The sequence below is a fragment of the Prunus persica genome, chromosome G3, assembly GCF_000346465.2.
Source record: "Prunus persica cultivar Lovell chromosome G3, Prunus_persica_NCBIv2, whole genome shotgun sequence".
NCBI classification, from domain to species: domain Eukaryota; kingdom Viridiplantae; phylum Streptophyta; class Magnoliopsida; order Rosales; family Rosaceae; genus Prunus; species Prunus persica.
The window spans coordinates 955013-968626 of NC_034011.1; the positions used below are offsets into that span (position 1 = coordinate 955013).

General features: G+C 36.3%; 1 protein-coding gene across 1 annotated transcript; it reads right to left on the reverse strand.

Moving 5' to 3' along the window:
* LOC18782821 (glutathione S-transferase F12) lies at nucleotides 2472-3718 on the reverse strand. The gene is made up of 3 exons (XM_007215891.2): nucleotides 3437-3718; nucleotides 3260-3308; nucleotides 2472-3155 (listed from the first exon to the last, which is right to left on the reverse strand). The coding sequence occupies exons 1-3, from the start codon at nucleotides 3581-3583 to the stop codon at nucleotides 2704-2706; spliced, it is 648 nt and encodes a 215-aa protein (XP_007215953.1). The 5' UTR covers nucleotides 3584-3718; the 3' UTR covers nucleotides 2472-2703.

The following is a 13614-nucleotide window of genomic DNA, read 5'->3' on the forward strand; positions in this document are numbered from 1 at the left end:
AAGGCTAAAAGTCACTTTTAGTCCCTGTAGTTTGGCACTTCACTCACTTTTGACCCTGTAGTTTCAATTCCGTCAATTTTGACCTTGTAATTTTATATTTGTAGCAATTCAAGGACAAGTTAGTATTTCTGTCAATTTTCTTTGACGATGCAAAGGGCAATTTCGTCACCCTAAAATCCTTGAGCATAAAATGGCTATACTATTTTTGTTTGAAAAATTTAGGAAAAAAAAGTACAGCCGCACGGCTATACTGTTTTTAAAGACAATTAAATATAGCCGGGCGGCTATACCTTTTTTAATAAGCAGCCCTGATTTCATAAGCGCCCATATCGAAAGAACCATCATGAAGAAAAGAAAAGAAAAAGTGATTATCTACTTATCCACACTAGCATAACAAGAAATTACTTTTCAATCTGTTGTGTTCAAACATTTTCCAAGTGTTCTGATTTAAGTGTTCCTGTGCCACACATTCTTCATGTCGTTAATGGTTCTTGCAATGGATTGCTTTGCATCTCTGATAGTTTGCAGAATTCTATATATCTATGGAATCCGTCAATCAAAAAAATCAAAAGACTTCCCATAGGAGTCATTCAAGATACAACCTATGTCGTTGCTATCGGGTTCGGATTTCATCGTGGCGAAAATGACCATAAGGTTGTGAGGGTGATGAGGTTTGCATGCAAAGAAAATATGTTTGGGGTTGAGGTTTACAGCCTTAAACTGAATGCTTAGAGAAGAATTTGCGCAGTTCCTCCTGTTTCATACCATGTCCTTTTTCCTAAATACAATTGTGCATTCTTGAATGGGGTTGTGTATTGGATTACAACTGAGCTTTTTCAACTTTCCACTTTCATTCTTTCTTTTGATTTGGGCAGTGAGGAGTTTAAAAGGATTATATCACATTCCTTTTAGAGTGTTTGAGAAATCACTTTCATTGTTCCATGAACAACATGGGCAACTGAACTGTTCTTATGACATATGGGTTCTTGAAATGGATACTTGGAAAATGACCCGCAGATTCTTCTTCCCAAAAATGCACTTTTAGCCCGGCCTTTTGGATTAACAGCAAATGGCAGATTATGGTTATCCCTGGTACTTCTTCCGAAGATCCAAATTTGGTTTTATATGATCCTCAGACGCACCAAGCCAGCGATACCGGAATCAAAATCATGGATTCTGAGGCGTATGTCTATGCTTATAGTGAGAGTTTAATTTTACTCAAATGAATTCTATGTTTTTTTTAAGGTCGAAAAACTCTATGTTTGTTTGTACCATAACTGACCGAGCAACTAGCTAGGCTAGATCATTCGAGTGCCATGCTTTGAGAGGTCATCACCTTAGCCAAAGAAACATCACCACAAATCACAACTCTAAGCAAAGCAAGAGGAGTCCCACATCGGAAAACTACAAGAGATGAAAACTCCCCCTCACCTATAAAAGAAGACTGCTCTTTCCTTAGAAGAGGATCCGGGTCTTGGATCTAGACCCTTAGGCCTTGGACTCTCTCTTCTGGATCCATCTCTGGGCTGTGCTTCTCACTTGTTATCTTTATATTTGGGTCTAATCCCCTTGTACAAATGTAAACAAACATTATCATAATGAGAACACCCTTCTCCGTGGACGTAGCCATATCTTGTCTTCTATATGTTTATCGTTTGCCCAAATCCTCACACACTTGGTGAAGGTCCTCACCTTCATCCATCATCCATCACACCTCATCACTAAGTTGGACTCAATCTTGGCTGAACCATTTGAGCATCAACAGTTTGGCGCCGTCTGTGGGAAATGACACAAAAGGCTTCTGTCGTTCTCCCTTCTTCCGTGCCCTTCGGCACCCCTTTGATCAACGTCCCCCAACTTGCCGTTCGGTAATACCTGTGCTGAAGCAATCATGAGTCATCAAAATATCAACCAGCTGAAGTAATACCGTTGGGAGCTGATGAGTTCCCAACGGAGTTTGAAGGAGAAGAACTTCTGAAGAAGAAGAGAGAAACGAAGTTGGAAGGAGAAAATTGATTTAAGTGAGAGAAAGCGGAGTTAAGTGGGGAAAAGGAACGCCACGATAATGTAGAAAGGAGAGAGGAGAGAGAATAACAAAACATTAAGTACCAAATTTGTTGTGGTAATCACAATTAATTATTATAATTGATGTAATCTCAACCGCTGAATGTGCTTTAATCTAGCAGTCTACAATGTGTGTAATAATGTGCGTCAAAAATATTTGTACCCCCATCCATATATATATATATATATATATATATATAGGTAATCAAATTCTTAAGGGGTAAATAATTGCAAAGGACCCACTAGTGTAGTGGTTTGGAGTATTTACTCCTTCAGGCAAGGTCCTGGGTTCGAGTCCTAGCATCCGTATTGTGTGTGTGAGTTTAATATGATATCGCCCCTTTCAATAGGAAAGGACCTCAAAAAAAAAAAATAATAAATAAATAAAAAGAAAAAAAAAGGGGGGGTAAATAATTAATTGAAAAAAAAAAGATTTATTCCTTTTCATTGACACAATCAAATTTGCCACACATACATTACATAAAAGGAAAATGTTGTTCTCTTTAACACAGCCTTTTTTTGGGGGTAATTTTCTCACATAAGCATAACAGAAGATTAATTTATTAACTACTCTTTTTTTTATTTTTTTTCTTTCTCTCAGTTCTTTCTTCCACATGAAATACTGGGGGTATCTCATATCTAGTAGTCACTAGCAAGGCTCATTAGTTTCTTCCAAGCAGGCCTGTTGGATATGTCTTTCCACCAAGCATTCACATTCTTCCTCTCAGACACCAAATGCCCCAATTTAGCTTCATCAATCAGATAGCTTATCCCTGGAAGATGGCTCAGATCAGCCAGAGTGAAAGCTTCTCCAGCCAGATAGCTGCTCTTTGATAATCTTTCCTCATAAACATCGAACACCTTCTCCAGTTTCTCCTCACATGCATGGACCAAGGCCACGTCACCACGCTCCCCCATGCGAGGCAGCACCAGAAGTTGAAGTACCAGAGTGTAAACCAAGTCATTGAAATTGTGAGCTTCTACTTCCAGCCACTGATCCACCAGAGCCTTCTCCTCCAGGGTTGTTCCCAATAGGTTGGGACCACGGTCGGCGTACTTGGCTGCGTAGTATCTGATAATAGCCCTAGACTCTGGACATAAAAGAAAAAGTTACGCAAGTCACATAAATAGACATGTTATGATAGTAATCATTAGTAGCACTGTACCATTTATATGATTATATTAAGGGTCTTACCAAATAGCCTGAAATCACCATCTTCTACTGCTGGAACTTGACCAAACGGCTGCAAGACAAATAATATCTATTAGCTCAACAAATTGTTGTAACATTAACAAAACCACCTTGCTTCTTGCGTAAATATAAGTATGACAAGAGAACATTACTCTATACATACATACACATATAAAATACCTGACGGGAGAGGAACTGAGGTTGCTTTTGCTCTCCCACCTCAAGATTAACATCAACAATTTCGAAATTCACTCCTTTCTCCAAAAGACAAACCATAACCCTCTGAGGGCAGGCTGCCTTGACTGGACCATACACTTTCACAACCATCTTGTTATATTAATATCTCTCTCACTCCTTAACAAAAAAGAGATAGCCAAGATTATTAATGTCTCTCTCACTCAAAGGCACGCGTACAATTTAAGAATCTGTATATGTTTTGATCTTGGCATTTTAGTCAGAGCTGAAGCTCTCTATATATACATGTAGCAGACACTTGATGAAAGACCTTCCTGCAAAACATTCAATTCAATTCATGTGTGCGTTTGCGGGGGTTGCTACCCGCCACGTGCGTGCAAATGAACACCTATGCTCCACATGAATTGTATAAGCTATGATCAACTTGCAACCTAGCTAGTGAAGCTGACGACTAACGTGGAGTCTTGTAATTTTTTAAGAAAATATAAAGATACAAAATTAATATTGGATATTTCTTTCAAAAGAGTCGGTAAATATTATTGTTTGTTGGCTAAAAGTCATTTTTGGTGATTGTAGTTTGGCACTTCAATTATTTTTGACCATGTAGTTTCAATTCCGTCAATTTTGACCATGTAGTTTCGTATTTATAGCAATTTAAGGATAAGTTAGTATTCCTGTCAATTTCTTTGACGGTGCAAAAGGTAATTTCGTCAACCCAAAATTCTTGAGCATAAAAGCTCGTTTAAAACTCCCCTAATTTCATATTATGGCTTGAAATTGGTCATTTGGGTTTAAGGTTCTTCAAAAATTGGGATTAGTGGTTGAATTTCGAGCCCTAATATGAAATGAGGAGATTTTCAGACAAGCTTTTACGCTCAAGGGTTTTGAGTTGATGAAATTGGCCCTTGCATCGTTAAAGAAATTGACAAGAATACTAACATGCCCTTGAATTGCTACAAATACGAAACTACAATGGCAAAATTGACGGAATTGAAACTATAGAGTCAAAAATAGTTGAAGTGCCAAACTATAGGTACCAAAAGTCACTTTTAGCCTTGTTTATTTTGAATTAGTATTGATTAAATTAGTTAAATTGGAAGTGATGAGCTTTAAGTTTAAAGACGATAACAATAATAGGAATATTTATTTGATTTGTTTTTAAGGAGTATGGATGGGAGAGTTGACATGTTAAAATTGAAAAAGAAAACAAAGAGAAAATGCGCAGTCCATATACATATTTTTATACAGTATAGGCATATAGTTCTTGAACTGTAGATTTAAAGTTGTTATATGAAAGGAAGATCACCTCTAAATTGGGTTTAACTCTAAATTAAAATTATTGAGAGGTGGTTTTAGATGAATAATTATTAATAATGCTACTCTTATCAGATTTTTATATCATAATTTTATACTACCTTATGTGATTCTTGAGGTGGCAATGTCAAGTCAATTAATATAGTCCTAACTGTAATTTATACCAACCTTATGTGGCTCTTGTGGTCGAGTGTGTTGGAGATTCAACGACGGCGAAACAATTTTTTTCTTTTTATTTTGTTAAGAACACATGGATAAAATGTCACAAAAAAGGAAATGCTTTTAAATACCTTACATTAATGTATTAAAATTTCAAATAGCATTACTAATATTGTTAATAGACATTTTCGATTGATGGGACGCGAGTTTGGATTCAATTACAAGCATGACAAATAGTTTCTCAAAGAAAGAGTAGAGAGGTAATTTTAATTTAATTTACATATTCACTAACTTATTTGAGGGGATGAGAAGTTAGGTCTTTGTTGTAAGGTGGTTGACGCATGGGGGTTAGCACATTGGGATCTCAAGCCTCTCAACCGGTGGGTAAGAAAAATCAATATGCCTCTGGTGTGTCTGTTTCACTCACCACACAGACATTTCACGTTCTGTTTGCTTGTGATGTCGCCCCACACGTACATTTCTGTTTGCTTGTGATGGTCCGCCATGCCTCCAATCCATGCACGTCTCTTCTTTTGCTTTTAAAGACCAATCATCAGCTGTCACGTTGTTGTCCACTCCACGTCATTGTAGGGTAGTTTAACAATTCGAATTGAAGACCAATGATGAGCTGTCAGTTGTATTAATCGTGGCACTGCTGATTAAGATAGTTTCTCTATACTCTTTAGTGTTTGGAGTATGTGTTTAGACCCGATTTTTAACACTCTTGGGCTTAAACAAGATGGACTTTCAAGAAAGAAATACTAGGAGATGAACGACTGAGTAGAAGTGTTCGAGGTTCAAGCAGAGAACCAGTGACCCAAAAGTTACTTAGCCCGAAAGTATGTTGACTGGCTGCATGAGTATGGAGTTATCGACTAGTCGCAACCGAAGGTTACCTTTTCTACCGCCCAAGTTGTCAGAACTTGACTAAAGATTATCTTTTCCACCACTCATTTTAACCAATCACGAACAATAGAGTCTAAAGGAAGATTTGAAGGTGATTGGACGTCTGTCAGCATAATGGTCAGGAATTTAGTTCGGCCCAAGAGATTACCAAGCCTAAAAATAGAGGACCCCCGTCAATGCTCAAAGGGTCCAACACAAAATCAAAAAGCCTCATCGAGCAAAAATCTTTATCTTTTATCATGTATCTTTAAAATGCTTTCTTAGGAATAAGAGTAACTATCAAGAACTATCGCAAAGAATCCCAGAAGTCATTCTGAGATTTGTGGGCAATCCCCACTTCATTCCATCCATCAATATATTAACAAGAAAGTTCTTTTGATACCCGCCTTTCTTAAGCATTTTCTTGAATACTATCATTTCTATCTAGATTCCTTCAGATACTCGCATTTCTTGAGCAGTCTAAACCCACTGAGCTACCAAACTCAATGCCACCATCGCCAAGCTACCGAGTTCAGCGACCTATTCAACATAGCAACCGTCTTCACCACTCCAATGACCTTGTAGTTCAGGCTGTGAACCTAACAGCCGAGACGTGTTCCTCTCTCAGCTACAATCGTGTTTACACCATAATGAACCGAGCAAACCCAGCATCAAAGCGACTAGCACCAAGGCAGCCACGCCTTCTCCCATGCCGAAGGAAGACACACTTCCGAGGTGCCAGACACCTGCCGAAGCTCTCAGCTACCAAACCTAATCTCCAGGACACGTGTCGTCACCACAACGGCTTGCACAAAGTCCCACATTGGAACTTTGTGCAAAGCTCCCACTTTCACTTCCCTATAAATAGGGAACAGTACCCAGGTAAAACCAAGAACTATTCTCCCATTTTTACTGTTACTCTGCCAGAATTACTACTTGTAACTTACTTAGGCATCGGAGAGCCTTCGGCCGGCACCACACCGGTGTCCGAAGCTTAACGATTGCTTCTCCTCTTTTTACCTTCTACAGGTCTCTCACCAACCCATTTCACCAAGGGCCTCAGCCTCCTTCTCTGCTGAAGACTCAGCACATCTAATCACTAAGTTGCACTCAATATTGGCCGGGCCATTTTGAGCATCAACAAATCGTTTTTAAAAAAGTCAGATCACACAACGCATCCACTCATCTATCCATTCATCCACAAATCATTTGCATGCCCATTTGTGATGCACGCCCGCATACCATAGCATGCCGAAGCACGACGTCTTTGTTACGCTAGGTCCTCTCAGCCCAATCTGTTATTTTATTCCAAAATAATTGATACGTGGCCGAAAAGATTCGGAGATCAACAATATGTTAGATTATTAGTATTGCCTACAATAATATGCTAATGTTGAGATTCAGTTAGGCTAACTATTCTTTAACAACAACCATTTTGTTTCTTGCAGAGTTTCCATCTTTCTAAACACACTACAACAATTTTCGTTTGTTCATCTTACTAATAAAATACGTGCATCTTAAGATTTCAAGAGATATCGTACTTAGAGTTGTGTTATCGTACACTAAAAGTGATTATATGGAAGAGTTTGTAGTACTTCCTTGAGATTTGGAAAATCTAAAAATACCGGAAAATCCGGGAGGTCAAAACGAGCCTACATGAGTGTGACATGAGTCTAGATGACATGATGATCTATTGGGGAGGGTGGATGTCATAGCTAATAACATTAGCACAAAGAACCAATTCTATACTAAATTTATGTGACTTAAGGAGTCTTGGTTCCTTTTCTATTGAAAGAAGCGATAATATACTAAATTCATACACACATAATACATATGCTAGGATTCAAACCCAGGACCTTGCTGGATGAGCAAATACTCAGCGATCCATTTTACTTAGTAATCAACTTAAAAATAGTGCAAAATGCTCTTAATTAAGATGTAGCCATTCCAATGGTGGGAAAAACAACAAAGTTCTATACAAACAGACTTAGACATAAAGAAAATAGATAAGCCATCTAAGTTAAGGTCTAGGTCATAACCAATTAACCAAATAAAATTTTCTTGTTTTTCTTTTCTTATGAAGGTTTAACTCAAGGTATTACACATATTTTTCTCCATAGTCAATTTTTTCTATTACACGATAACAACTATTGAAAAAAATATATATTAAAGTTAGGATAGGTTTGAAAGTTTGACCACCACGTTGATCATAAGCCCACCTCCCTAACTTGGTTTGACCACCAACGTTAAGGGGTTGTTTGGTACGAAGGATTGTTATGGACTGGACTAAATAATAGTACTGTCTTGGATTGGCTTGGCTTGGCCTAAGTTGGATAACATTTGTACTACGTTTAGTATATGTTGGACTAGTACTAGATTTTTTGAATTTTTGAATTTTTAAAAATATATCAAATTGAATTTTTTATTATTATTATTTTTAACTTTTCTTCTCACTCTCTCTCTCTCTCTCTCCGCATCTCAACACTATAGTCTTCCTCCCGCTTGCTTCTTCTTCTCCATCCTCCTCCTCTTATTCTTCTTCTCCATCCCATCTCATTCGCCTCTTCTTCTAATTCTATTTTTCTCCTTGTTTTTTTTTTCCGAATTTTTTTCTCTTTGCTTCATATCAATCTACTTCGTCTTCTACTTCTCCCTTTGCTTGCACTATTGTCGTCGTCTCACAGTCGCCATCGTTGCACAATCGCTATCGTTCACAACCCATAGTTCAAGCTGCGAAGTCATTGTCTCTCATCGGTGCTTGTCGAAACTAATTGGAATTGGCTGCGTGTGCCTTTGACGGTAGGGGATTGGATCAGTTGCAGGCGCTGGGATGGTAGGTGGTTATGGATGTCGCTTGGGTGGTCGGAGGTTGTGGCTAGCACTTGGGTGGTTGCAGGCGCTTGGGTCTCGGGACCGTCTAGTCCGCCCTTTCTAAGCGGGTCTCATTAAGAACACCTAATGAGGTGTTTTTGGTGGGCCCAGTATTAACAGTCCCACTTAAAATTAGAACCAAGTGAAAATAAATATGGGATAAAAATTTGTTTAGTCCAATCCAAGCTAAGAAGGTGTAACAAACATGCCCTAAAGGTTTTACCAAAATTCATGTGGAAAATTGTCCACGGCCAAGAATGTGGGCTCAAATTTGTTCTGAACTAGGTGAGTAGATTCTTGCTGACTAAGGCTCACAATTCCAATGATTTCTGTACATAGCCCAGTTTGAAAGGGCCACCAAGAACTTGATCAACCACGCACAAAATCAGTTTAGGCCTCTTCTTCTTAAGCCCACCGTCGAGTCTTGAAGCATACCCGAACTCTGGTTGGGGATTCTTAACCAGAATCCATTGGGCTATTTACCCTTCGCCTCATTTTTATCCTTCATGTTCAACTATCCATTGTTTTACATTTCAAGGTTTACATTACAATTGGTATACTTCTTAACCCCCAAAAAAAAAAATTTATTTCATGAGAAAATCTTAGTAATTTGTCAGAGCACTTACTTAGACCAATTTTAAGGATAAATAGAACTCTAACTATATTCTTTATCAACTTTTTAAAATAGGGAGACATCTAGAGGTTTCTAAATTTGAGAAGAGATAAAGGATTCCTAGTACTATTTTAATTCATGCTAATTTTTTAATTTATTTATAGATATGGGCCATTTGTATTAAATTAAAAAATAATTATAATTATTTATAATTTCTTAAATTAAAGAGTATGATTGTAGTTTAAATTTTGTGAATTTTTAACTAAATTTTAATTATAAAAAAATATGAAACATGCTTGTAGATGCTTTCAAAATGCATAAATATTTTTGCTAAAATCTAAGGCATGAGAATTTTTCCTAAAATCTATGCTCCAAGCTCGGTGAGACCGGTGCCAACCTTTTCTTTGTCTTTATGCTCCAACAATATTTTGTCATCTTAATTACCCAATTTCTTCATTCAATAATAAGAACAGAAACAGAATGAAAGTCAAAGTCAATCAACATCAATGTTAAAGGGAAAGAATAAAAATCAATCTGACTTCCACCTGGACCCTCTTTGAACAACCAAAAGCATGTTCTGGCGCAGGGACAAATCTCCACGCGTTTCTCTCAGCTTCGTGCATGACAAACGTTGGTGGTTGTGTTCTTTGCTTCTTTCCCTTTCTTTTTCTTTTGGGTGATTTGATTTCTAATTATAGATGGTGGTTGTATTATTTTTCTATGTTTAATTGTATGGAAAATAAGAAAGCACATTACAAACAAGGGCCCCTCCAAAGGCCTAAGGTCACAACAAGTATAAGGTGAACAGTATAGCTCTTTATTGAGGAGCTAATCTCGATCAATCCTTTATTATTAAAAATAAAATAAAAATTCCTAGTCAGCAAATGGTAGTCGTATCGTATAGTTGTTGTACCATTTCAAATTACTTGTTTTTTACTTGCACGTTACAATATAGGTTCAGGACGTATGTGGTACTTCACTTAATTAAACATTAGAAAATACTTGCCTCTATCTGCCACACACGTAGAAATTCTTATTTTTCTTCTAATCATAATTTGATATATGTGGATAATTTGTGTGTGTATTTTTAATCAATTATTTTTGCATATGTGTCAAATTGTGATTTGCAAGAATGAATATTTCTTGCCAGAGAAGAAGACAAGCAATGTCCTAAAATAATGAAGACATTGATTGTACTATATGAACAAGACGACATGATATAATTTCAAATTTTTTAACAGACGAATGCCTAATATTAGGGAAAAAAAATCAGGTGTGACAGTCACACCGCCACATGTTGTTATTAACCTCATGTTATAATATAAATGGACGACATAATTGATGTCTCATGAACTTAAAATATAATATTAACAAATAAGTACACATTTCATAACACAAATTGATTGATGAGGAGGAATGCACGCCTTGCATTGCGTGCTCCAAAAGGTGGCTTTATTCATGCATGGTCTGGTTAATGGGGGACCCGTTGGAATCAGGAATTGTCGAATTAGATGGGATGGGATTACACAAACCCACTATCAACCACACATTGAGTCCAAAGAGAATTGGAGAAAGCGTCCAATTTACTTGTTTGGGTCAGTGAAGAAGGATACCAAAAAAAAAAAAAGGAAAAAGAGAAAGAAGAAGGCTTTCCTGTCGTTTAATCTAATTAATTAGACCACTCAAACGTAATTGACTGGGATGGCTGCTATTTTAGTTGGTTTTTGGTTGTAGTAAGAGCCATCGTGGTCTTTCAAATGTTAAGAGTAGTTATAAAGTTATAAATTAAAGAACAAACATATAAAAAACTATATCGTAAAAGTTTTAACGGGATCGTTGTTAACATGCTAATTCTTATCATATAATGTTCTTTTCGATTTAATGAAATACCATCTTTTCTATAAATAAAAACCATATCATAAAGGAAAACAAGAGCCAAAGCTATATCGCTCTAGGATTAATTCATGAGCAAAGAAGAAGAAAAGAAAATCACCTAGAGAATCAAGAAATTATTAACCAGGGTCCCTCATTGATGATGCTGTCTGCCATAGCCTCATCTTGTACTGATATCGCAGAATAGTTCTCTATAATATGGGTGTTTTTTTTGGCCAGTCCAAAAGAATCCCATACTGTCTTCGGTACGTTAGGACTCGTTTGGTGTCTAATATTGAATTTGGTAACTCTCTATATTTAAAATATATTTAAGAAAAAATGAAAAAATATTGACCAAATTAAAGGAAATTTATTTCATTTAATTCCCACAAAATAACAAAATAACAACATCTTATAATTTATCCCTTTAAATCCGCTCAAAATGAAAAATCATTAGCCTCCTCTTCCATTTACTCCTTCAACATTTCTTAGATTTAGTCACTGATCAAATCCAAGCAAACTGTTGGGAACTTTGTCGGCTATTATTGTCCGAACCAGTTTGGGACCACTCTGATAGTGCCAAAAGGACTCTTAGCTTGCAGCCAAGTCATCAGCTGTCATCTGGGCCCAAAGAAAGTTTCGAAAACAGTAATGGTTTGCTTGTTCCATTCCTGGTTTTTGAGAGAAGAGCTTCTGCACAAGGTGCGCTCTCCAATATAAAGGTTGGTAGCAGAATTTTCCCTTATAATGACAGTGACAAGACCTCTGCGTTTACCATGTTAAATTTTCAGAGCCACGAATCCGTGACCCACTACAATACCAACATCATCGATACTATCTCAATCTGGGACTTCATTCTTCCCGTTATTTGTGTTTATGCTCCTTCAATCTTTTATCATCCTAATTACTCAATCAACAATATGAAAAGAAACCGAATCAAAGTCAAAGTCAATGTTTCTTTATGAATATGAAAATCAATCTGACTTCCCTGGACCCTCTCTGAACAACCAAAAGCATATCTTTTTTTTGGAGCCATGGATAAATCTCCATGCATTTGTCTCAGCTTCGCGCATGACAAACGTCCGTGGTTGTACTGTTTGCTTCTTTCCTTTTTTTTTTTTAAGGGTAATTTGATTTGTGATTATAGATGGATGTCATCGAAGACATGATATTATTTCTTTTTCACATATGCACAACTTCAAACTTTTTAACAAATGAAGCCATACTTTAGGAAATTTTTTGAGTGTAACAGTTACACTGTTATGTGTTATTATTCTAAATAAATACATACATTATAATATAAATAGATTAATAACAACACGTGTTGATGACACCGCCGTCACACCGATCATATTCTTACACTAGAAAATTAGAACAGGAGGAAGGCGTCTTGCATTGCGTGTACCCGTGACGATCTTGTGCTAGCTTTGGTTACTTTTTCACTCGTCCGGAAATTGACAAGAAAAAACAAAGAAGTAGAAGAATGAGAGCCCACAAGCTATGCAGATATTCAACAAGAGGTGGCTTTATTTATTGGGAGCTTTAGTAATATACCCAAAATAGGAGCTGAAATTATAAAAAAACCTACATGAAATGCACTTTAGAAACATACCCAAAAATCATTTACTACATACAAAATGAGTGTTGAATTTTCTATAAATTACATGACTGCCACTAACTAACTTAAAAGAAGCCCAATACAAAAAACACAAAAAAAACCCATAACAAGCCCAGCCTATATTTTTTTAAAAAACCCAAACTTAACTATAAATATAAAATAAAATAAAAACACGAAAACCAAGGGCATGTCCCCACGACCCTTCCTTCTCCATCAAACCTCTGCAAATCATGTCATAGAAGTACATTGTTAATACCATGTTATAGAAAACATTGTTAATACTATTTTATAAAAAAAACATTGTTAATACCATTTCGTAGAAAAACATTGTTAATACCAATTCATATAAAAAAACATTGTTAATACCATTTCATACCCAACAAAATACATTGTTAATACCATTTCATACCCAAAAAAATATATTGTTAATACCATTTCATACAAAAAGACATTGTTAATACCATGTCATACCCAAAAAAATACATTGTTAATACCATTTCATACAAAAGACATTGTTAATACCATTTCATACCCAAAAAAATACATTGGTAATACCATTTCATACAAAAAGACATTGTTAATACCATTTCATACAAAAAACCATTGGTAATACCATTTCATACAAAAAGACATTGTTAATACCATTTCATTCAAAAAACCATTGTTAATACCATTTCATACAAAAAACATTATTAATACCATTTCACATTAAAAAAAAATCCAGCAAGACATCCGATTGCAGAAACCACCTCCAATTGTCTATAGTTTCACCAGATATAATCGCAAAGGCAAAAGGAAATACTTCTACAAGAAAAAATAAGTACACTGTTA